The following is a 26,930-nucleotide window of genomic DNA, read 5'->3' on the forward strand; positions in this document are numbered from 1 at the left end:
GTATCTGCTTTTGTGCTACAAAGGCAAAGTTGAGCAGTTGCAAGAGACCATATAGCCAAGAAAGTCTGGAATATTTACTGTTTGGATCTTTACAGAAAAGTTTGCCAACCCCTGCTTTATAAATTTGTAGCTAAGTGACAGTTATTTCAAGTGAAACCTTTCCTAAGTATTTTCTCATTTTGAAAATTTCTTGAGTTTTATGAGATGAAGTGATTTGATTGCCTTGATTGTTTTATGAAAGGTTTATCAGTTGTTGTAAAATTATAACATTCTAAAACCAAATACTGATGAATTCCTTAATACAGTGTAGTATGGTTATTTTCTATTCTATTCTTTTGTATTCCTTTTTTTTTTTTAGTGAAATGTTGGTCAAACACATAAAACTAATTTCATGACCCTCTAATAAGTTGCAAAATAATGTTTGAAAAATACTACCTAAGGCCTGTATTTATTAACCCAGTATTTTAGCTTAAAGTATTTGTAATGCCTCCTCAAAATTAGTATTTTTACAGTTATTTTGTTTTCCTTTAAGATTTGTTATTTAGAAGGTAAGAAAATTGAGGACTTGAATCCTTTAACTTCCGTCTGTGTTGCATACCTTTGAAAATATTATGTTAAAATTGAGGTGAAAGTGAATCAGATCCCTTAAAAAATAATAATAAAAGCCAGAAGCCATGTTTTGACTTGGGAGAAATGCTCCTCTTTTAGAACAAGCAGTGTACTTCACAGTCATTGTTTGCTGATATATCAAGAATTGGCCTGTTCATTTCATTGAGTCAGATAGTTCTATTGGGCAAAAAGAGTATCTGAAGTTTTAATAAAGACTACTTATAGAGGGAAAACTATTTATAGAATAGTTGGCTGTCCAGTCTGTTACTTTCTTTTGTAACTATAGTTTCTGTTCTTATAATAAATAATTGTAAATAAAAACCTGTGTCCTGTTTTCCTGTGAGAATTTATGAAGCACATTTTTTGAATGAATTTAACTCTTGGTTGTTTCTTCTTTTGCAGTAATGAGTAATTCTTTCCTCAGTATGCAGACCACCCAGTTCTTACAGACCCTTGCTTAGCTTTAAAAATTCACTGGTCTTATATTTCAAATGTACAAGCAGTGAAAAATCTTATATTTTCATATAGTAAATTTAGGTCTTACAGTTTTAAAGTACTTATTCAACTTCTGTTTTGCTTATTCATGCAAAATGAAATATTCTCTCTCTTCTTTTAAAATTTCTTTAATTTGTGCTTTTTTGTTCATTTCCTACAGTCATTAGTTTCCTTTGAAGGAAAGTATCTACTACTGCTTCTATAGTTCTCTATCGTCTAGTATTATTCTTTAGAAGAAGTATGAGTGAAAGTCTGTTTAGAGAAGTTGCCTAGTTCCTTCTCTTAAAAATTTGTAAGAAGAGAACAAAGATCTCTTATGGATCGGTTAGACATTCAGCTCTCTGAAGACAAGAAATTGGACCTCTTTCCAGCCCTTTCTATCGGCCTTTTAATTATAGGGCAAAATAGTGTCTTTTACTTGACCCTGGTGGGTTAGTTTTACAGTATTCAGGCAAAATGTTAACTAGAGCTTTCTACATAACTGTCACTAACTTACTTGATATTTGGGCTTTTCATATTTAGATAACTTCATATGTCTTAGTTTTCTGTTAAAAAGATGTTAATAGTGGTCTGCAGTGGTTGCTTTCCATCTGTTTCCCAATATTTTCTTGATAAGGTTTTTTTTTGAAAATAATATAAGGAAAATGTGAAACTAAAAGTCTGTATGTTGGGTTGGTATTTTTAGTTTGTCACCATATTTTCTTTAAAAGTCATTCTGATAAAGCACTTGAGTGATGTGTAGCTCTCTTGGTGGCGAGTTAGCACAGGTATTTGTTTACCTGGGTGGGATAAATTGATAGCATTTTCTTAAAAGAAAAAATGTGTTTGAATACTTCACACTTATGTTCTACAATGATATGTTTGAAAGATCTTGCTTTGTTTAAAAAACAAGTTTATCCTTAACAATTTCTATAGTCAGTCTTCAATTATCACAGTAATGGAGGGAAACAGAAGCAAGACTAACTCAATGGCAGATAATCTCCAAATCATGCACTGACATCTAAATATAATTTCCACTATAATGAATATAGCTTGTTCATTAAATTTGGCCTGAACCAAATTTGAGTAAGTTTGTACACAAATTGTTAACAAGGAAAATAAGCTTTCATTTTTACTGTATGGCAAGGGTTAGGTTTTAAAATCTGTTGTGGATAATCCAGAGTGTCAGCATAGTTGAACTGACCGTGAGGTAAATCTTACTTTCCTTTCTTAAGTTACTTTTTGTGTAAAATGAGTATGATAATACCTTCTCTGTCTAATGGTAGGGTAGGTGGCTATATTGGAGATTTTCTCGAGTTCTGTTCTAGTTTGTGGATCTGTGGTAGTCTTTTGAATTTTAATTTAAGATCATATTTATGAAGGAAATTATTTTATTTTGAATGTCTCTTTGTGCATTTATATGTCTTATTACATGTAGTATTTTAGGTACTGTAGAAAAAGAGTATGCACAAATATATTTTTAATCATCATGTTATTTCAAAAATCATTATTTACAGCTTCTTATGTTCTTATTGTTTTTGATAGTTTGTAACTGCTTTCACATGTGGTATCTCATTTGAAGATTATACTGGCAGATAAAATCTTTCTTTTTTTAGTTGAGGAAACTGAGGGTAGAAGTCAAGTGATGTATCCCAGGCTACATAGCTAAGTAAGTGATGGGTCAAAGATACAGCGTTCGGTATATGCTTTTGGGTATGTGCTTGTCTTGCTTTAAAGCAGTAATAACAGTAGGTATCATTTATGAAGCATCTGCCTAACACTCTGTAAGGTAGATGTTATTATACTCACTTTACACGTGAGGAAACTGAAGTCCAGAGGTTAAATGACCGGGCCAAGACCATACAGGTAGTAAAATGTAGAGGTGGGATACAAACTTGTCTGTCTACATGCAAATGTTGAGCTCTGTTAATATGTGAAATGTGTAAGTTTTGTTTCCTCAGGTAGATTGTGAAATCCTTGGGGATGGCGACCGTCTTCTGTTTCCTCAAATTTCAAAAGCACCAAGGAAACTGCTTGCCTCATTAGAGATCTTGTATATGTACTTTTTGAGTTTGTTGTACAGGAATTTATAGGAATTAATAAGTGGCATCACGAACTTGATGGAGTTCTTCAACCTCTAACAAATGTATTTAGCATTTCCTTCAATTATGAACATAGGCAATAACTCATAGTAGTATTAGCAGTACTTGTTACTTGTCACAGATAGAAGTTATAAATTTTTCCCATCACATTACAATGTGAAAAATATTACCATAACTTTGAAATTATCATAATTATTAGACCTGCCACGAGATCTTGTTATCTAATTTGTCTAAAAAAAGCATATATATTTCTATGTCATAATTATTTTTTCATTATTTTTCTCACTATATTTCAATACAATTGTAATCCTATGTATTTTCCTTTATGCATTTAAATCTGAGGGGGATTGGATCACAGGGTTCACTGAACAGCCAAAGGGGGTTCATGGCGCAAAAAAGGCAAAGAGCCTATGTTGGAGTGATGTCTTTGACAGGAATTGGTGTGGAAGTTGTGAGTTGGCCTTAGGAAGAAATCTGGTTTCAGGTAACACCTATAAGTAAAAGGGAAATTTAGTAAGAAAGGAGAGTTAATTGGAAGATCAGATTCGAGAGAGCAAGGTAAAGGTTTGGAAGGGAAAAACTCCTTAGTGGGAAATTCCATCAGATGAGAGAAAACATAAAGTGGAATGGGATGTGGGTGTTGGTTACAGATGACTAGAAGAGTTTACATCTTGATTCATAGCCAAGATAACAGATATATGAGGAAACTAGCAAGGTGAGGTGGCGGCAGGTGAGTCCTGGAAGAAGTGTGGGGGAGTCCTGGTTTTTAGTAGATGGGATGACTTGGACTTCTATGGACTTTTTGGATTTTTGCAGCCTGGGTGATTGTGGGAGCTTCAGGGAGAAGCTTTAGCTCTTGACTGGCTTCAGCTTGCATTCTGGATCCTCAGAAGTATTTAAAAGTCTAAGCTGAGTACCAAGGCTGGGGGAGTGCCCCGATGGTGGACCTTCATGAGAGCATATGGAAAGGTGACATTTAAAACTACACTAGTAAGAGGAAAATTAATAATGTAATAATGGCTAATAAGAATAGCTAACATTTATTGAGCACTTACTATGTGCCAGTTACTGTGCTAAGTGCTTTGTGTACTTAACTCATTAATTCTGTAGTAGAATAGATGCACCCTTTCTGAGTGGTTAATCTTGAATTTTTAGGCTCTCCCAGAAACTGACCTTAAAATTACTAGCATCTTCTAAGAGCTAGCTGTTGAGCTATCTAGAAAAGAGCTTCTCAAGTGATACTGCCAAAGCATATTGAATGTGCCACAGATGTGTTTCTTTGTGTTGAGATGTTGACTCTGTCAATCCTAGAATGGCAGGAGCCTGCAGCCTAGTACCTTTGTGTGCCACAAAAATATTGTCATTTTCTATGCCTGCCGTTTTATGAAAAAGGGTGAAAAACACTGATCCGATCATATCTGTATCTGATTATCCCATGGGGAAAACTGGCGGTTGAATCCTAGGATACAAACTCTCAGCCTTGGGATGTGTATTAGGAGTTGCTAATCTTTTTTTTTGAGGTGGGAGCAAAGGCATCTTTCGTTAGGCAATGAAGAATGTGTGCTTGGAGTTCTAATTCACATTTAGATTTTTGACATATAATACGTAGTATGTCTAATATGCATTACTAGTGTTGTTAATGCAAAAATCATTGGTAAAATTTGAAATGCATGTATATCATTCTGCTCATTCTGTATATATCCTTTCAGTTTGTTAAAAACTATACTCTTCTTTCATCTGCAATATAGATTATGTTCTTGTGAGATGACTTCCTAATTAACCTTTCTCCCAGCAGTGTTCTTTGAAGGGTGTTAAGAATTAGAACTAATTTTATTGTAGAAATATTTCTCTTGGGTTGTCAGGTTTATAGAAGAAATCTCACTAAAACAGAGTTGCTTAAAAGGTTTTAATAGGGGACAGCCCAGTGGCGTAGTGGTTAAGTTCACGTGCTCCGCTTTGGCAGCCTGGGGTTCATGGGTTCAGAGCCTGGGTACAGACCTACACATTGCTCATCAAACCATGCTGTGGTGGCATCCCACATACAAAATAGAAGAAGATTAGCATAGATGTTAGCTCACTGACAATCTCCCTCAAGCAGAAAGAGGAGGATTGGCAGCAGATCTTAGCTCAGGGCCAATCTTCCTCACCAAAAAAAGAAAAAAAAAGGGTTTTAATAAATGAACATTTTAATGGGACTTGAATAGATATAATAAGTGTTTTTTCCTCCTAATTTTATTGAACTTGGGCCTGGAAATTGAGAATGAATTTCAGATCTCTAATATTACTTGTCTTGTTATACTTATAGACTATGTTCTTGGGGCCTTGGGTTTAGAATCCTGTTTTATTCTGACTTATACTGCTTGATGATTATTGCTGTGATATGGTAGATAAACTTTTTAAATGGTACTGCTACATAAAGAAATGAACACCAGATGATGATAATTTAGTATTTGTTGGTATAAGACTTTTTGAAATTTTTCTTGTTTGCACATACAAACTGAAAGCCATGTTAAACATCCCAACAGTCCTTCATATATCCAAATACTGATTCACACTGCCTGTGTCTATTCTTCACTCACACAACCACCTTTAGATGACAGTACAGGAAAGCATCTGACCTAGTACATCTTAGCTCCTCATTGAGTCTGGTATGCTAAAAAAGAGCAGTGGACTTAGAAAGCATTAGACCTGGTGTCAGATATTGTTGATAGTCTGTTTTGATACTTATTCAAAACTTGACAAGTGTTAGTTTCTTCAAGGTAGTTATATTATTCACTCTGAACTGTATCAGTGTTACATTAAAATCCATTGGGCTGTCCTGCACTTTGAATTAATCTTTATCCATGCATAGTTTTGTAACATCATTCGTTGGTCATTTAGAAAATATGGTTCACTGAGTTATGCAGATCTTCCAAATGCCGAAACATTTCATTATATAATATTAAAAAAATCACGCTCATTAATATCGCTACCAATCTCATCAGAAAAGTCTTAAATATTGGAAAGTAGTTCAGCTCATAGTGGTGGATACCAATTTTCCAAAATCCTAATTTTCCCTTGAAAGCTTGATTTTATCCTTGGCAACAAATACTGTCAGTTGTTTTCCTTGAAATGACAGGTAAATGTCTGGCAAATACCCAAATCTAAATAATCATAGATGTCTGTCAGCTTTTCTTTTAAGAAGTGGTATCCTACTAGGGGGAGTAGGGGAAATGAATGGCTGTTTTAGCTTGCAACTCAAACAACTGTCCAGGTCCTTTTCCTTGAGATTTGGTATGCAGCAAGAGTCTTTTATGTGTTCTTCCTACTGTGTCACATAGAATATTAAAAAGATGTGTACTTAATAATAATGTGTACTTATTAAAATTAATTTTTACTGCATAATTAGGGACATTCTGAAATGAATTGTCTCTTTTTTTCTAACTGCACATGTGTGATGATGAAGAATACAGTGCAATTTGTACTATATTAAGGAGTACTAGTACACTTTTATGCTACCACTTTTTATGGCCCTCCCAAGGTGCCAGCAGTTTTATTCACCATTGCCTTTGTACCATGAGTGCAAACGCCAGTACAGTTTTTTACAAAAAGGCTGTTAAAGTCTTAGTCTTATTATGAAAAATAGTTTTGACCTCACGGGATCTCCTGAGAGGGTTGTGGGGCTCCCCAGGAGCCCATGGATCACACATTAAAAACCTCTACTCTGTCTTATCATTACTGATATGAAATGTTGTCTTCATACTATGTTAATTCCTCTGAATCCTGGAGAGATTTTTGGACACACTCTTCTCCAATGATTTACCTTCCTTTGTCTTCACTAATATCAAACTTATAATTACTATATCTTTTTGGTATGTTTATTTTCTTATTTTTATTTTGGATGTTCTTGTGTAACTAATTTTTTTCAGATCAGCTTGTTCAGTTATGTCAAGAAAAAATGCATATATCCCATTTGGGATTTTGAGATTACATTAAATTTAAAATTAATTTGAGGGGAATCGACGTGTTTGCAACATTGAGTTTTCCCTTCTAGGAACTCAGTATGTCCTTTCATTTATTCACTTCTGAAGTAAAATTTTCTATTTTCTTAAAGAGATCTTGCATATTTTAAAGTTTATTCTGAGATATTAAAAATTTTTTTACTATTATAAAGGGGACTTTTTTCATTATGTTTTCTGATTGTTATAGGCATAGAGAAAGTTGATTTTCGTATATTTACCTTGCATACAAACTTTAAAAAAGTTTTTTGGTTAATTCTCATGAATTTTTTAGGTAGATAAGCTATGTCTTCAAATGATATTTTTTCTTAATTTGTGGATTTTTTCCTTATTGCGTTGGCTAAGATCTCCCATATAGTGTTGAATAGTAGAGATATTGGACCTCTTTGTCATGTTCCTGACTTGAGTGGGAATACTTAATATTTCTCTATTTGGTTTAATTTTTGATACTTAAAAAAAAATCTAGGAAAGGAAGTTTTCTTTTGCTAGGCTCCTATTTCTTATGTGTTAAAAAGTTGGGTGGTTTTTTTGTTGAGGAGGATTGGCCCTGAGTTAACATCTGTTGCCAATCTTCCTCTTTTTGTTTGAGGAAGATTTGCCCTGAGCTAGCATCCATGCCGTTCTTCCTCTATTTTGTATGTGGGTCTCTACCACAGCATGGCTTGATGAGTGGCATGTAGGTCTGCACTTGGGATCCAAACCTTTGAACTCTAGGCCACCAGAGCGGAGTGTGCAAACTTATAAAAGGTTTTTTTTTAATGAGTAGAAAGTAAATTTTATTAGCTTACTTTTAGCATATTGAAGTAATCAAATATATTTCTCTTTTCCTTTTTGAATGTGGTGAATTATATTAACATAGCTCCTATTATTGAATCATCCTTCCATTCTTGGAATTAGCTCTTTTGGTTAGAATCTTTTTGCAACTTTTAAAAAAAACTTTGAATATTTATTTATAGCTGAGGTTGGTCTTAAATCCTTTTTATTCCAGTTTTGTTTTCAGGGTTGTGCCACTTTGATAAGTGATCGAACTTTCCATCTCTTTTTCTGTTCTGATATCATTTAAATTATACAGCAGTTATTTGCTTCATGTGGATTTGGTAAAATTTGCCTGCTAAATCGTCTAGTCCTGGTCTTGTGTTTTGGAGGGTAGATAAATGACCACTTTGATTTTATCTTACAGTACTTTTTTTTTTTTTGGCAGAAAACAATTTTGAATTTTATTAATGAGGTGCTCTAAACAACATCTTTTAGCCCATTGTCCCACTTAACAGCTAATTCACTGGAGTTCAGTGTGCTGTAATTTACATTTCTCTTCCCCATTGACAGCACCAGGCCTTGTGTTCTATAACTGACACAAGTTGGTCATTTTCAGGGGTGTTAACAGTGCTTTTGTAATTAAAGAAATCCCATGATGGCCTGGATTATAAGTTTCTTTTTGCTGCGGTAGCCCCAGCTCCTAATAGTACAGTGCTAGACATATAGGAGGTATTCAGAAAATTTGTGGAATGGACCCTAATAGGCTTGAATAGTGATTTTACTCTGCCAGAGTTTTATTTGAACTATATTAATTTTGTGTTTTTCTTTTTTCTCCTCAAAGTTCCACTCTTATCTTGGGGACCCAGCTTTAACTTTAGCATCTGGTATGTTGAACTTAGTGGCATTGATGATCCTGATGTAGTACAACCATGTCTCAACTGGTATAGCAAGGTAGGACTGTATTTTAAAATCCTGATTTTATGTTTCTAATGCCTATAAAGGGAGAATTGTGTCAGTCTCTTGTCTTCATTGAGAGTAATTTAAAATATTGAGAATAGTAATAATTATAATGATTAATCAATGAACATTCATTAAGCATTTATATTTCTGAGCTTCTAAGCAATCTTTATAACTTACTCATTAACATTCTACGAGATAGGTACACTTATTATCCATATTTTACAGATGATGAAGTGGAGTACAGAGAGGTTAAATATTTTGCTTAAGGCCACATGGTTGTAGAGTGCTGAAGGCAGTATATGAACTCAGATAGTCTGGCTCCAGAGTCTGCCATTATATTATTATACCTATCTGACTCTGAATTTTGTTTTTAACCTATATTGATAGAAATATTTAAACATAATTTTTAGTGGGGTAGTTTTGGTCCTGAATTGCTTTTATAGTACATTCCTCCATTGTGTTTGTGTTGAATAAAAGAGCAATATTTACTTTTCCTTTTAAAGATCTAGAGTTTGAAATAGTTTCTATAAATATTATGATCTTGTGCTTATAGGAAGTATAAAATGATATTTAACAATTTTATTCATAGGTCATTTTATATAATAGATGTAGCCTGAAAAATGTGAATTTAAATTATTGAGAAATAGGGGTTTTTGAACACCTTTTATGCTTCATCTTTGTTTCCAATGTATATTTATTTGACCCTTTTGGCTATATTTTAGGGGGTTGGAGGGTGGGGGACTCTTCCTTGTCAAGGAGATAATAAGGCTTTAGTCTAATCACCACTTCTGATGTCTTTATGTGCAAGTTTGGGTGAACTGATCTACTCCAAGAAGACTGGGAAGCAATACAGTTTCTTTTTGAGGTTTTTTTTTTTGTATGGAATTTCAGCTCTTTTCTGTTCAGCTTTATTGAGGAACTTTTTGTTTGACTAATTTTTGGCATTTGGTTAATCAGTTTAAAATAGATGCTGACTTAGTATTGTCTGTATATTCTTGGATTTCCTGTAATATTGTTAAGTTCTTTCAAGGTAGAGACAATATTTTTAAAAATTAAAAATCACCTTTTCAGTGTTATAATAGATGCTTTGTATTTACTTAAATCTTTGAAATTCTATTGATTCTTTTAAAAAAATATATTTTATATTATATATATAAAATATATATTATATAATAATACTATATTATATATTATAAATATATGATATATAATTATCATATATATCATATAATTATTATGGTATATAATTATAATATATAATATAGTATAATTTATAGTATTATATTATAAAAATAATAATTTTCTGAAACTTGAATAAAATTTTCTCTTTAGCCTATGATGTGTGCTTGTGTTTTCCTTAATATACTCACAGAAGTCTCTTGTAGGAAATTGCAAATTTCACCTCTTTCCCCAACATTGTGGAAATGTTATATTTGAGAACTTGAAATTGTGCAGCCTCATTCACTTTTCAAGTTTTCGATATTTATTGTGAACCTCTAGAAATTAGATAAGGTCTTCACTCTCTTTGAGTTTCAATTCTTTTTGAAGCAGTAAAATTCTGTCTTCTCATAAATCCTCTCCTACTATGTATTTGTAATTAGCTTGATGAAAAATTTAAAATGTGGATATGATTCAGGCTCCTAAAGTCAACGTGATAAAAAGGTATTACTGTTTAATATGGTTCTAGATAGTTATGATAAATCCCTATTTAGAGGCCAATTCCAGGCGAATATGGGCCACCTTCCTTGTTGTAAAGATTTCATTCATTCATTCACCCATTCATTCATTCGCTAGCATTTTCTATGGGCCAGGCATCCTGGAGGTGCTGGGGATATGATGGTAAGTAAAACAGACATGGGCCTTTCGTTATGGCACGCGTGAATTAGGGAGGGATATGACTTTTAGCATCTTCTCATAGATGCAATTAGAGTTAGACTAGGGCCTCATAGTCCACTTAATTCAGGCCCTTACATTTATACATAAGGACCCTGAGGCCCAAAGGAGTTAAAGGAATTGCTCGGGGTCTTGGAGCTGCTGCTATTAGAGTGGAGAGGAGGCAAGAGCTTCCTTGGATTCTTGGATATAGAATCATTCTTTTGTTATTTGATGAGGGAAAATCTTGGTTAGCTATAGTGCTTAAGGAAAAGTGTTTTGATAACCTTTTATTAATAAATCAACTATAAACTGATTTGTGTTTCAAGTCTTGTAAATCTTCTGCAGATAGTATTTTATTTTTTTGCCTTATTAAAAGATAATGCTTATTTAGTAAATCATGTTTTTGTTTGGTTATCATACATTGCTTCTATGTCATCAGTTTATTTTATTAATTCTTACTTGGAAATTTGTAGAAATCTCATAACATTCTTGAAGTTACTGTTTTTTATAAAGATTATATAAGCTTGTTTTCTTGGCATTCATCCTATTAGGGGAGAGGTTGAGTAAACTGAGCATTCCTCTTTTTGGATTCTAGTTAATTGAGGCTTAATAGATGTTCAGTAGATGAGGTAGCCCAGGTTTAGGAAAAAAATTATAAAATTTAAAGTCTCTTTCTGTGATTTTGAGTCATAAAACCTCTTTGTGAATTTGAAATGCATGAACATTTTATAATGTTTGTCATTCAGGTAATAACTTGTTACTAAGAGCCAAAAACAAAAAACATATAATTTATGTGTATTATTCAATGGTTTCTTTGCTTTCAGTACCAACATTGTAATCTGGTTAGTAAAAGCCATGGAAGTTATGATTTTTACAATCTTTAATGGGCTTTGAGAAATAGTCTTTCTGCTTCTTTTCATGAAAGTTCAACAGGCACTAGAATTAGATCTGGTTTCATCTTTTTATATCTTTCATCTTCATGAAATATATACCTGTGTATATATCTGTATATCTTCATCTCTTTCATATCTTTCTGTTACATACTTTGTGACCTTTGGCAAGTTATTACAATTGGCTAGCTTCAGTTTAGCCATTTAAAAGTGGAAATAATAATGATAGTAATGAATAGAGTTGTACAATGTTTAGCACATAGTAATTGCTCGCTTTAGGTTAGTTAATTGTCATTTACTATTTCCTATAGTAATAACTAAGCAAATCTCTTCTTTTCATACTCTCTCTTGTGTTCCAGTAGTACCGTGAACAGGAAGCCATTCGCCTTTGCCTCAAACACTTCAGACAACACAACTATACAGAGGCCTTCGAATCTCTGCAAAAGAAAACCAAGATTGCCCTGGAACATCCCATGTTAACAGACCTGCATGATAAATTGGTGTTGAAGGGTGATTTTGATGCTTGTGAGGAATTGATTGAAAAAGCTGTAAATGGTATGTTATAAACATCATAAGTTAGATTGGTTATTAGGGTGATTTCAAGTATATATAAGAAATAGTTTTTTAAAAATATAGGCTTATAGCCAGTTGTTAATGTTTGTTTTTTGGTTTTGTTCCTTTATACTCTGTAAAGATTGTTAGCTCCTTGCATTAGGGACTTCTTTGACTTAAGATAGGTCCATAGTGTAGTGAGACTTGAAAATCAAAAAAGAAACATACTTGAAATCACATACCTAAATCTAGGTTGTCATCTTGGGAAACCATGCGCTTACACATGCAAGCATTGACTAACACTAAACCATGTTAGCAAAAGGCTTTTTTTTTTTGGAAGATTAGCCCTGAGCTAACTACTACCAGTCCTCCTCTTTTTTGCTGAGGAAGCCTGGCCCTGAGCTAACATCGTGCCCATCTTCCTCTACTTTATACATGGGACGCCTACCACAGCATGGTGTGCCAAGCAGTGCCATGTCCGCACCCGGGATCCGAACCGGTGAACCCCGGGCCTCTGAGAAGCAGAACATGCGAACTTAACTGCTGCGCCACCAGGCCAGCCCTAGAAAAAGGCTTTAATGTTACCTTCAGTATTAGTGCCCTATTCCTTTATGTATTTTTGTTGATAGCAAATTGTCGTTTTTTTAATGGTGTAATTTGGTGGGTGGGTGGATAAGCCAAAAAATGTTATTAGTACACAGTTATAGTGAATGAGGAGGTTTGTATTGGAAACATCTTCTGTGAGGTGTGGATGCTACATAATTGCTGATTTTCTTGGGTGGCTTATAATCTGGTTTTGAAAGAAACGTGAATGTTAGAATGTAATATAATCTCCCAAGGTAATTGTTTTGGAGGATGACACCAATTGAATATTTAAGGTCTGGCATGTTTTATTATTTGAAAAAAAGGACATTGTTGTTTCTTTGTAGAATGGCATTCTTTTAAAAAATCTCCCACAGTGACTTTCATGGTGACAAAGAACAGAATAGGTACTTGTGGTATAATAAAAAAAATACATATTTGGTCTTTTGCTGTTCCTGGCACACAGCTCCTAAAACCCTTGGAATCTGTGGACTGCTAAGTGTCTTGTCTGCTGAGATGACTGGTGGCTGGGGTCTCTAGATAGCTTCAGATCTTTAGAAAGACCAAACCATGTGATTAGAGGGCTGGAACTTTCAGTCCGACCCCTGACCTCTGGGGAGGAGGGAGGGGTCAAAGATTGAATTCAGTCCCCAATGGCCAATGTTTAATTAATCATGCCTATGTAGTGGAGCCTTCAATAAAAAGCCCTATACAACGTGATTCAGAGAGCTTGCAGTTTGGTGAACACATTGAGGTGCTGGGAGGGTGGCGTGCTCTTGCCGTTTGCCTTTTTTCATTTGGTGGTTCTTGAGTTGTATCCTTTATAATAAATCAGTAACAGTAAGTAAAGTGCTTTCCTGAATTCTCTGGTCACTCTAGTGAATTATTGAACTTGAGGGGGATTGTGGGAACCTCTGATTTATAGCCAGTAGATCAGAAGTACCGGTGGGCTGGGACTTGTGATTGGCATCTCAAGTGGGGGTTATCTTGTGGGACTGAGCCCTTTTAACTTGTGGAATCTGACGCCAAATCTGGGTAGATAGTGTCAGAATTAAATTGAATTGTTGCACACCTAGTTGGTGTCAGATAATTGGAGAAATGGTTGGTGTAAGAAAAAAACTCATATATTTGGTGTCAGAAGCATTGTGAGTAAAAACAGCTTAGTACTTAATATAAAACTTGTAGAATGAAATCTGGCACATCTTTTTGTAGAAAGAAATAAAGAATAATAGACCTTCTCACTGCTCTGCTTTCATATATTTTAATCTTATTGCTGTTATCATCCATTATTACAGGTGCTCATTTATCAGATATTGGTGAAATATTTTACAACGGAAGAAAGCAGAACCAGTACTGCCTTCTTTGAGTTTATAAATTTAAAGTTAAGTTAAATTGTTAGACTTGTACATTGTTACTACTTGTTTAGTTGATGATGTTACATGCAAATAAATGATTACTGGGTTTTAAATAGAGTATACTTTGGAGTATAAACACATAGAATATATGTGATTATTAATCTCTTACCAAACCCTTAAAATGCCACTGGTGAAAGTATATTTGTCTGTTTGTATGGCATTTCTAAGAATGAATTCTGTATATTTTTAACTTTATAGGATGAGGAAGGCACAAGTAATTTTATGGGTTTTTAATTTTGTTTCAAATCTTTATTTTTAAGGCATTTAATATTTTGTTAAGGTAAAGTAAACAGCAACAACAAAAACCACTGGCAACTTTATGTAATTTTTAGGCTAAAAATAGGTTTTAAAACTGTCTCTTTAGCAATATACTCATTTAAGAGAAGCTGTTAAAATTATGCAGCTCTGCTGCTATAAGACACTTAATTTATCCTTCTGGCTCTAGGAAGGAACCAAGTTTAGGGAAAATTGGTAGTAACTCTATTCTTGAGACTTAGAGCCAAGTCATATGTTTTCTACTCCTCAGCTGGGTTGGAACAGTGTTTACTTAATAAACATTCCTTCCAGGGTTGTTCAGCTTGCTGCTGACTTCACTGATGATGATTTGTTGGACAAATAAGGAAGTAAACACCGCAGACCTTTTTGGCTTCTGCTCCGCTGAAAACAGTAGAGAAGGGCATGCTAAAGTCTAAGGAATCAAAAGCATCTTTTATCAAGTTTCCTATGACAGAGGAAACAAAAACTAGTTTTAGTATATTAGTATATTAGTATACTTTTCAAGTATACTTGCCATACACTTTTGAAGTATGGTCTGTATTTTAAGGAAGTGTTGGGCTGTATTTATTTCAGGCTTCCTATTTGCCTGCAAATATCCCTACATTTACGTTTAATTTCATTTGAGGTGATTTCTGAACCAATAATTGCTACTTCCTCTCTGACAATGCCAGGGAAAAAAGGTAAAATCCACTGATGGAAGGCAAAAGTAATCACCTAGGAACAGGAAATACTCAAAGAAAACCTGCCTTTGCAGTATTTGTCTAGTTTACTGTTATAATAAACGTTTGCTTTTGTGAGATAAGGGAGGGGTAAAGTTTAATACAGTGGTCCTAAAGTTTCTCTCTCCCTTCTCACCCCTTGGTTTATGCAGTAGTTGTTAATGATGTGGTAGGTCTGTTTCCCTCTCCTTAGAATTTTTAAAAATGAGATCTCAATTCTTGTTGGAGTTACCTTTGTGGCAAGATTTTTAACTCCAAATTTAGTATTGTTAGTTGATATTGGGCTACCTATGTTCTGTATTTCTTCTTGAGTGAGCATTGTCGGTTTGTGTCTTTTGAGGAATATGCCCATTTCATTTAACTTGGTGAATTTATTGGTGTAAAGTTGTTCATAATATTCCGTTATTATCCTAATGATACCTTTATATCATATCTTATTCTTGATATTGGTAATTTTTGTCTTTTTTCCTCAGCAGTCTGGCTGGAGATCTATCAATTTTATTTTAAGAAAACCAGCTATTGGTTTCTTTGTATTTTCTCGTCTTTTCTCTCTCTCTTTTTATGTTTCATTGATGTCTGCCTTTATTATTTCCTTTCTTCTACATTCTTTTGTTTTAATTTGTTCTTCTTTTTTCTAATTCCTTAACATGAAAGCTGAGACCATTAGAGATCTCTCTTTTCTAATCTAGGCATTTCGTGTTAAGAATTTCCTACTAAGGACTACTTTAGTTGTATCTCACAAGTTTTGCTATGTTGTGTTTTCATTTTCATTCAGTTTAGAATGCTTATGCATAATGACACATTTTTCTTTCCAACCCTTAGGCCTTTTTTCGCACTTACATTTTGTCTTTTGGCCAGGATATTTGGTGCAAGGTTGCTGTGGCATAATGGTAGTGGATTTCCTTGTGTAGTTCATGTCAAAGGAAATGATTTCAGCATATCATTGTTAAATGTGATTTTGATGTGGAGTTTTTGGAGATCCTGTATCAGATTCCTAGATTGATAAGATTTTATGTTATAAATGGATATTAAATTTTATACTTTTTCTCTACCTTTTGTGATATGCTTTTTCTACCATATTAATATGTAAAATCATAGTGATTGATTTTCTAATGTTAAACTTCAGATATACTTAACTTTGTCATATATTTTCTGGTCTATTTTGGGTTTAGATTGACTAATGTTTTGTTAGAGTTCCTCCAACTATTTTCATTAGTAAGATTGTCCTTGTAATTTTTTTTTCTCCTACGTTTCTCTTCATGTTTAGTATCATCGTTAGACTAAGATTGGCCCTGAGCTAACATCTGTTGCCAGTCTTTCTCTATTTTGTATGTGGGACGCTGCTGCTGCATGACTTGATGAGCGGTGCGTAGCTCTGTGTCCGGGATCTGAACCCGTGAACCCTGGGCCACCGAAGCGGAGAGCACGAACTTACCCACTGTCCTACATAGGCCAGCCCCTAATTTGCTGTCTTTTTATACTTATTGAGATGGATGCTTAGCTTATTAATTTTCAGAGTTTGTTATTCTCCTATATATTCCTTTAAGGATATAAATTTCCCTGTACTTATTTTTTAGTTGTACTGTGAGTATTTTCATTTTTGTCCAGTTCAGTAATTTCATTATGAAATGATATGTGTGAGCCATAGTTATATAGGAATGTAGTTTTAAATTTCCAAATACATAAAGGTTTTCTGATTATTTTCTTTGTTACAGATTTCTAGCATAAATGCATAGTGGTCAGATTACATACTCTGTACTGATTCCAATCCTTTGAAATTTGATGAGACTTACTATTTGGCCCACTTTGTTCAGTTTTTATAAATATATTCTTGGACAGAGTGTGAGTTCTTTAATGTTGGGGCAATGTTCTGTATATGTCTAGTTGGTCCACTTGGCTAATCATGTCACATAAATCTGCTTTACCAGTAATGGTTTTCTGGCTGATTCTCTCACTTACTAAGAAAAATATGTTAACACGTCCAACTATGATTATGGAATTGTCTCACTCTTCTTATAGTTCAGTCAATTTTTGCTTTGTGTATTTTGAAGCTATGTTTCTAGATGCATACAAATTTTAAATTCTTTCATTTTGAGTGAAAGTTTTATCATTATGCAGTATGTTTTTATCTCTAGTAATGTTTTTCCTTAAGGTATAAATTGTCTTACAGTAAGACGTTTGCTTTCATTTGGTAAGTATTTGCATAGCATATCTTTTTCCATCTTTTATTTTCAAACTTTCTGTATCCTTTTTTCAAAGAAGTATCTCCTTTAAATTTTGTTGGATATTTAAAAAAATCTGCCTTCTTTTGATTTGAACGTTTATTTCACTTATATGATTGAATTACTGGTAAATACATGAGTTTAAACCTACCATTTTACTTTATATACTTTGTTGTCTCTCTTCTTTATTTCTTTTTGGTTGTTGTCTCTTGTCTTTCTTTTTTCCTCATAATATTTTTGTTTTTTTCCTCTTTTTTTGGAAGTAACTCACTCTGCTACTATTTTATTTACGATTAGTCTAGAAATTACAACAAGTATACATACTTAACAAAATTTATCGGTGCGTTTTTCCTCTTCCCATATAAGGACTTAGTGGACTTTGAACTCCCATCTGCTCACCTTCCACATATGCTGTTGTTGTCTTTTATTTTGATACCATATTCAAGGGCCCTATAAAATATTCCTATTCTTGTTTTGTGCAGTGCCCATTAATTTTATCTAAATATTCACTAATATTTTTTACTCTTCATTACTGTTTGCATCTTTGATCTTTTATCTAGGGTCATGTTCCTTCTGCCTCAAGCACATCCTTTAGAATTTATTTTAATGCAGATTAACTCAGTTTTTGTTTGCTTGAAAATTTTCTCTCTTTTCTTGGATATTTTTGCTGGATATAGAATTCTAGGTTGACAATTATTTTCTTCAAATACATTTTGGATATCATTCAACTGTTGCTTCTTTGAATGTAATCTCTCTTTTTCCGGAAGCTGTTTAAATATTTTATCTTTGTTTTAGATTATTATATAGTTATATTACAGGGCATCTCCAATGTGGCAGCTGTGGGACATGCTAACTATTATGTATTTTGGTTTTCTTTCAATCTCTTTTTTCTGAGGAAGATTAGCCCTGAGCTAACATCTGCTGGCAATCCTCCTCATTTTGCTGAGGAAGACTGGCTCTGAGCTAACATCTGTGCCCATCTTCCTCTACTTTATATGTGGGACGCCTACCACAGCGTGGCTTGCCATGTGGTGCCGTGTCCGCACCCGGGATCTGAACCGGCAAACCCCGGGCCGCTGAAGTGGAACATGCGAACGTAACTGCTGCACCACTGGGCTGGCCCCTGATTTATCTTTTTTAACTACACATTTATGTTTAATTTTTCAAGCTTTTCTAAATCCTTTATCTCATTTCCATTACTATATTGATAGTATGTTCTCTCCTTACGTTTTGGTTGTCTTTTCTGTAATGTTTTCATTTTTTTCCTCCTTCTTTTCCTTTAACTGACAATTCATGTTTTATTTCCTTCTGTTGTCTTGCCATATCTTTTTCAACTATTTATAGCTCTACTTTCCAACTGTTTATATTGTTAATTTGCACTCATGTTTTGTAAAGAGAATTGCTTACCTAAATTTTTTATATTCATGGAAAAGCATTTGGCCATTTTCATCTATTACATGACTACATTTTTTTTGGTGAGGAAGATTGGCCCTGAGCTAACATCTGTGCCAGACTTCCTCCATTTTGTATGTGGGATGCCTCCACAGCATGGCTCGATGAGCAGTGTGTAGGTCTGCACCGAGAATCTGAACTCTTGAACCCCAGGCCACTGAAGTGGAGTTCTTGGCTGGCCCCCTTTTGCCACTTTTTAAAATTTCTTTTTTTCCTTTTCCTTTCTTTTAATCTTTGTATAAATCCTGAGTTTATTCTTTTTCAGTAGTATTCATTTTTGAATGAGATGAGTTTTTCCTGACTATTTTAAGAGAGTTCTTGGCCTGTGTTCCAGGATAGCAAGATTTTTCCTTATGATATTGCTTTTCCCTTAGGATACTGTTTCTTTTCAGCAGTGCTCATACTGTAAATTCTTTCTCATTTTTTCCCACCTGATTGCCAGACATCTTCCTGAAACATGGCTTCTTCCCATAATTCATGCTCATTCATGCCTTTGTGCCTTTGATTATGCTGTATTCTCTTCCCTGATTACTTTTCCTTTTCATCACTATTCATTTCCATCTCATTCTTCAAGGCCAGCTCTTTCAAGATAGCTTCTTTTATTATTCCTGCACCTCACTTGCTCCCCCTTCTCTTAACTCCTTTTAGCCGTTGTGTCATATTTCTCATTTTGTGCATAGAAGAGTGTTAGTTTTCTGCCAAGTATAGTTCCAAATATTATGTCATTGTCATAACTAACATGTATTTGAGGGCTTTACAATGTGCCATCTACTCTTCTAAGCCCTCCACATAAATTATTTTATTAAATCTCATATCTCCCTTTAGAGTAGGTATTGTTATCTCCATTTAATAAATGAGAATGATTAAGTAATTTGCCTAAGATAGTGTAGCTAGTAAGTGTCAGAGCTAAGATTTGAGTCCTACTCTTTACCAGTTATGCTTCACTATCCTAGTAAATATGTACTAGTTCAGTTTCCCCAATATTTATTATTGAGTTATAAACTGCTATAATTCTTGTATTTCTCTTTTCAGAATTTGAACAAACTGCTGAAATGTGTAATTTATAAAAAATTTGTGTTACCTAGCCATTATTCTTGAATTATCAAAAAGACTTTTATGCTCTATAAGTGAATTTTTAATCCTTTCTTTTGAATGTAGTCTCTGTTTTAGTGAGAAATCAGTTTGATAGAAGTGTGGGTATAGGCAGCAGTGCTGTTATCTGTGCCTTTTTTTGTGTGTGTGTGATCTTGGATGAGGTTCGAACATTATTTTTTTCTTTTGGTAAAAGCTTCCTTCCTAAGTTTCATTTTTTAAATCATGTACTTTTTAAGAGAGTATTCACTGTTGGAGACAAGGACAGCTTGTGCCTAGTTAGGACTGTATGAAATGTATTTACTTATTATAGTCATAATTTTAGGAGAAAAATAAGGTGATAATGGACCTAGAGACTTTAAATAGTTTGAAAATTGTTAGCTGCTAGCTCTTAGTGTGCATTCTCCTAAGTGATATTTTCATTTCTTTTGGAAAATTTTACTTTTATCAGACCCTTCTGATCTCCTGCTTTAGATTTTTGTCAAAAATAGACATAGAATGGGACCGGTCCATTGGCATAGTGGTTGAGTTCGCGCACTCTGCCTCTGCAGCCTGGGGTTTACAGGTTCGGATCCTGGGCGCAGACCTACCACTGCTCATCAAGCCACGCTGTGGCAGCATCCCACATAAAGTAGAAGAAGATGGGCGCAGATATTAGCTCAGTGACAATCTTCCTCAAGCCAAAAGAGGAAGATTGGCAGCAGATGTTAGCTCAGGGCCAGTCTTCCTCACACACACACGCATACAAAAGACAGAAATATTCGCAGCTGCCTGACTTTCTCTTAAAACACAGAAGTAGGTTTTTTTTTTTTTTTTTTTAAAGATTTAACACCCAGGCTAATATCTGTTGCCAGTCTTAATGCTTTTCTTCTTCTTCATCTCCCCAAAGCCCCCCAGTACCTAGTTCTATATTCTAGTTGTAGGTCCTTCTGGTTCTGCTATGTGGGACACCGCCTCAGCATGGCTTGATCAGTGGTGTTAGGTCCGTGCCCAGGATCTGAACCAGTGAAACCTTGGGCTGTTGTAGCGGAGCGTGTGAACTTAACCACTTGGCTATGGGGCTGGCCCCAGTAGTTTTTTAACATAGAAAGTTCACAGGCATGTTTGAAGGAGTCACTTTTTCCTTTTGAGGAAGATTAGCCCTGAGCTAACATCTGCTGCCAGTCCTCCTGTTTTTGCTGAGGAAGACTGGCTCTGAGCTAACATCTGTGCCCATCTTCCTCTACTTTATATGTGGGATACCTGCCACAGCATGGCTTGCCAAGTGGTGCCATGTCCGCACCCAGGATCTGAATCAGCAAACCCCAGGCCACCGGAGCGGAACGGGCGCACTTTACCCCTGCACCACCGGGCCGGCTCCGTAAATGAGTCACTTTTTAATTTATTTTTGACACTTTCAAAACAGTCTATTGGGTGTTCATACTTTTGTAGATGAGAATGTCATTGTTTCAATAGAGAGTCTAAATGTTTTTGCTGAATCATAAGAACATCTATAAGTAAGTAAGTATACCAAAAATAAAAGGCTTATTAGCAAGACCTGTCAAGAATTAGAACTGTAGGGAACATGGTGAGATTATGTGGGATAGGGGTGTCAACTTTTCATTTGCTTTTAGGTCTTGAAAGAGAGTTCTTTAACATTAAAACAAGGTACTGAAAGCAATGTATTTTGGAAATATCTTTACCCTGCTTTAATATTTGCGTCGTTTTTATTGATTGCTTCAAAGATTTCAGACTTATGACTGATTCCTAGAACTTAAACTTGTTCTCTTAAAAAGTAAACTTCCTTAATGTGTCTGTTAACAGACTTGAAACAGAACTTACTGTTTACGAAGCCCCTAATAAACATTTTTATTACTACTTTTCTTTCTTTCCTTCTTTCTTTCTTTCTTTCTTTTCTTTTTTTGGTGAGGAAGGTTGGCCCTGAGCTAACATCTGTTGCCAGTCTTCCTCTCTTTTGTATGTGGGACGCCTCCACAGCATGACTTGGTGAGCAGTGTGTAGGTCTGCACCTGGGATCTCCACTGGTGAACGCTGGGCTGGCCCCTCCTTTTCTTTTGCAAGGCATAAAAGAAGATTCTAAAGCATGTTATTTCGTTGAAAAGCTACTAAGTGTAACCTCTAGTCTGATCTGGACTATTTATTGATAACCCAGTTTCTCTGGCAAGAGGTGATGATATGTATTAGAATAGATTAAATGAGGGTAGTCTTTAATTTATCATGTTTCTCTGCAAAGCACAACCTAGTTTTTAAGTTATAATATTTTTTGTTTGGAGTGGTTAGATGTTTAATATTATAAAATGAAAGAAGTCAAGAAGTTAATAATAGAATTGGATAGTTAACGTGTTACAGGGTTGTGAGAGGGCTGGAATTTATATTTCTAGCTTTTGTGTCTTCTATTAAGCTATGATTTCTCCAAAAGAACAGATGTTTTGTTTTGGTTTTGTTTTTTGGTAGAGCAGCTAGCTTCTCAAACTAGCCATTGCTTATATGGTACAACTTCCAGCTGCTAGGAATGCCTGTGGTAAGTAAGTGATCTGGAGTAGTGGCAAACCAATGTTCCAGAGAAGAAATAAAACTTAACTAAATTTTAGCCACGGTAGCCAGTAGGTCTTTATTTAAGAGAAGGATTACATTTTTTCATTTAAATTATAAATGATATATTTCAACTCTTTAGTTTTATTCCTCTTTTATTATATTAGATTTGTTTAATATTATAGTAGAATGAGCTGGTATGGTGAGTTTTGTTTCGCAAAGTCTTGCTTTTTCTCAAGTGTTATTGAATAGGTAAATTTTGCCATGTCTGTTATTATAGTATTTTATCTTAGATTTTAATTTAAAAACTAGTCTATTATAAGTGTATTATTCTTTTTTATGTGTGTATCTGTATTTACATGCAGTCTATGAAGAATTGAAAGGATGTTGAACTTTGGAATTGGGCTTTTATACCTTTTGTTTAGAGTCTTTAGGCATGTTATTTAACTTCTCTGAACCTTGATTTCCTAATTAATAATGACCATTGCATAGGTTTATTTTAAGGAGTAAATGAGTTACCCTTTGTGGTGTCCTGCACACAGTAAGTACACAATAAAAGTCAATTCTTTTTTCTTTGGTAAGATCTTTTTAAAACGTTACTTCCAGATTTGATAATGCTGTATCTAAATAATTTTCTTCAGGTTTTCTAATGATCTCCACCGAAGAGTAAGAGATACCAAAGAGAATTGTGTGACCTTTAGACTAGTGAAGAGAAAAGGAGTTTATTAGAGAGAGAAAGAGGCAAATTAAAAAGTTTCCAGACCAATTTTTTTTTAAATGTTTATTTCACTACTCTGCAAGATAGTGTAACTTGTCAGGGTACCATTAGGTACTAGGAATCTGCTTTATTGGAACTAGGAGTTTTATGAGCAGTTTGTTTTAATGGAAAGAACTTAGTCACATTAAGATGACTCAAAAGAAATGCCAACCATGTGACTAGGAGAGTCCCCCACCCCATGCTTTTTTTCTATTCTGTGCATTTATTATATACTGAATATCTGATGTTATGCTCTTAACTGTCATTACTCAGGAGAAGATTAGTTTTTTCTATCTAATGTAAGATCATCATAATTTCTTAATATTTTAAGTTTGGAGTACTTAATATTTTTTTAAAGATTTTATTTTCTTTTCCTTTTGCTTCCCAAAGCCCCTGGTACATTGTTGTGTAGTTTTAGTTGCGGGTCCTTCTAGTTGTGGCATGTGGGCTGCTGCCTCATCATGGCTTGATGAATGGTGCCATGTCCACACCCAGGATCTGAACCAGTGAAACCCTGGGCTGCCAAAGCAGAGTGCCCAAACTTAACCACTTGGCCACGGGGCTGGCCCCTGGAGTACTTAATATTTTAAATTTTGGAAGTAATATCCTCTGCAAGCATGATTATAAACCCTTTGGGCACGTTTGGCTCCCTGTCCTTGTTAAAACAAGCTGATGTCAGTGTACAAAGTACTGCTTATAGAAAAGTGGCTGTGTCTAGTGAGCTGCAAAGAAGAGATTTCAGGGTAGCAAAGTGTGTGAAAGTGGCTTATATTGGTGGTAACAATATGTTACAAAGTTCTTCCCAAGTTTAGAAAATAGTTCCACATATTTGGTTGTTTTATAGCTTTTCTTCTGGTAATGCTCAATGCAGATAATTGGGAAAACAGAAAAGTACAAAGGAAAAAAAACCCAAATCAAAAACCAAAATCATCCCAATCCTGCCAACCGAAGAAAATCACTTTTTACTTTTTGATGTATGTCACTTATATTTTTTCCATCTGTGTGTGTATTTACAAAATTATTTTACAAGAATTGCATCACATTTGAGAGTTTGCTTTTTTAACTTTGAAAATTACTGACAATATTTTCTTAAGCCACTTGTGTTTGATAGAAGAGAAATAGTATGAAGATCTTGATCAGTAGAGTATTTATAAGCTTTTCAGGTTACTAATAGTGGGGATAGAAGGATTGGTTGAAGAAGCAATTAGATTAGCAATTAATTTTACCTGCAACGTTTAGAGTGACTTTAAAGATCAGGGAAGGAGTCTTTCATCTGATTAGAACTGTGGCTATGATCACTGCCTTAGGAGGTCTTTGAAAAATTTCTCCACAGTGGGTTGTGGTTTCTCTTTGAGAATAGTCACAGACAACTTAAGAGGAAAAAGAAGTTGGAGACTTTTCTAGGATGAACATAAAGTGGAATTAGCCAGACACACATAGTTCCAGTAAACATTTTGGTTCTAACAGTGGTGGAATCCTAGTATGCCAGAATTTGAAAGGAACCTTAGGCTCTGCCCAACTCTTAAACATGTTTTACAGATAAGGAACTTACTTATCAAAAGTCGTGTAGCTAATTAGTATGGGAGACTTAGGTAATGTGGCAGTTGGTTACTATAAAAAAATGTGAAATATGTTACTTTCCTAATTTTCTCTGTTTTTGCTGTGTATTTGTCATGTCTGCAGTTTCCTTCTCTCTCAGTTTTCTACTCATCTCTACATATTCCCATCTTTACTTTTTCTTTCTCTCTCCTCTTCAGTTAGCCATTATGTAGAATTAATATATATTTTAAAATCTTGTCTTTATTGAATAGTTTTATCTTCTCTATTTAAGATTTTTTAAAGAGGATTATTTAACTTTTGTGTCTTTCTCAAAACTGAATAAACTTTAATTACTATATCATTTCTGTGTAATTCTAAATTTACAATTAGTATTTTTACTATCATCTTATCATTACTATTAATAGGAGCCCTGCAACAGTCTATCTGAAAAAATGCATTTCCAACTCTTGTAATGGGAGAAGAGTATTGATCAGAATAGGCTGGATGGGGCAAGAATTGTCAGTAAAGCCCATTGGGGAGTAGATTATGTGATAGAAACACTCTCTCTAAGATAAGCTGTGAATCTACTAGTTCCCCTTACTTTAACAATTAAAATATAAACGCTCATTTATGAGTGCTACTTTAAAAAGGAGAAATGAATATTAGAACTTTTTTTTGCAGGAATTTTGAAGTTTCAAAGACAAAAAGAAACTAGATGACTGTATGGGATGGGAATTTCCACTTAAAACCATCTCAAAAGACCTGAAAGCTGAAGGGTGTGGTTACAGTTGAGCTTTGTAATTACCCAGAAAAGAAGGACATTAGGGAGATTTCTGTAAATTACAGTCTCTGGTGAGCATACAAGTCATGGAGAACAGACAGTTTTACTTATAAATTTTTTGGAGAAGTATTTGCGTTTAGTGACTAAAGGAAGCAAAAGGGAAAACCTTTATTCAGATTGAACTCAGAGTCAAATGACAGAATTTACAGTAAAGGCAACTTTATAAATTATAATCTATTGGGGCTCATGTAAAAGAAAACCCTAGTTTAAAAAGTAAGGAAATATATCACATAACAAGAAATCCAGAGGTAAGGTAGATTTCATGGTTGGTCGATTCAGTAATGTACTTTATCGCTCTTTGTTCTCTCATCATTATAGAATTGACTTCATTCTCATACCTCTACAAATTGGCTGTAACAGTTGTGTACATTGCAGACAGATATGAAAATTTCCAGAGGAATAAAAGTAGATTTTCCTTCTCTGTATGTCTGTTTAGAAGTAAGGAAACATTTCCTGGAAGTCCCCCCAGAAGATCCTCATGTTTCATTAGCCAGAATTGGGTTCCATACCATTCTTAAACACATCTTTGTTGAGAGCCATGGGATTAGGGCTTGATAAGTATTTGGGGTAGAATGGATGTGTGTGGGGAGTTCAATCTCCATGACCATTATAGTAACTAGTGTAACACCACCTCTTAAATAGATTAAGAATTTGTTAATGAAACAGATTGAGAAGTAAGTAAAGCATAGTGAAACATGAGTCCCAGGCCCACCACTGAAGAAGAACTGTGGGATTTTGGTTAAGTTCCTTAATTTCTCTAAATACGCATTTCCCCATCCAAAATATGGAAATGACAATGCCTGGTTCATAAGGTTGTTTTCAGAGTTAAATCAGATAAGTAAGACAGCACAGATTCTAACATTTGGTAAGTATTCAATAACTATATTGCTATTTCTATTACTATTACTGGTACTTTTATCTCTATGTAGTTTTGTACTCAAAGAAACCATGTAAAACTGGAGTTTTTACTTTAAAGGATTAATTTTGTTTTTTCCTGAAGGTATGAGAGTCTAGACCGAAGTTGTTGGAGCTCCCATTTCTTTCTCTAGTTTTCTTGTATAATAGTGAAAAATGGGGAAAACATAGTAAGTTTAATATGAGCTGCCACTGAAACAATTTGTTTACGTGGTTGTTGTGTCAATTAATACTTTACTATTTATATCAGAGGTAGCTTGAAAACTGAAGTGACACATAGTTTATGAAAATGTGCTATTGTGTCAATGACATTATTGGTAATTTCCCTTAATGTAGGCTTCTACATTTTTGTCTTTTTTACTATGACAAAAA

At 34.4% G+C, this 26,930-nt stretch overlaps 1 protein-coding gene across 9 annotated transcripts in view; it reads left to right on the plus strand.

Annotated features, from left to right (window-relative positions):
• MKLN1 (muskelin 1) overlaps positions 1-26,930 on the plus strand; it is a 320,604-nt gene that overhangs the window by 205,664 nt on the left and 88,010 nt on the right. For all 9 annotated transcript variants that reach the window (XM_046670333.1, XM_046670335.1, XM_046670330.1 and 6 more), the window contains 2 exons: positions 8,781-8,890; positions 12,027-12,219. In XM_046670333.1, coding sequence (XP_046526289.1) covers positions 8,781-8,890; positions 12,027-12,219 — 303 coding nt within the window. The remainder of the gene's footprint in view (positions 1-8,780; positions 8,891-12,026; positions 12,220-26,930) is intronic.

The sequence above is a fragment of the Equus quagga genome, chromosome 8, assembly GCF_021613505.1.
Source record: "Equus quagga isolate Etosha38 chromosome 8, UCLA_HA_Equagga_1.0, whole genome shotgun sequence".
In the NCBI taxonomy this organism is placed as follows: Eukaryota; Metazoa; Chordata; class Mammalia; order Perissodactyla; family Equidae; genus Equus; species Equus quagga.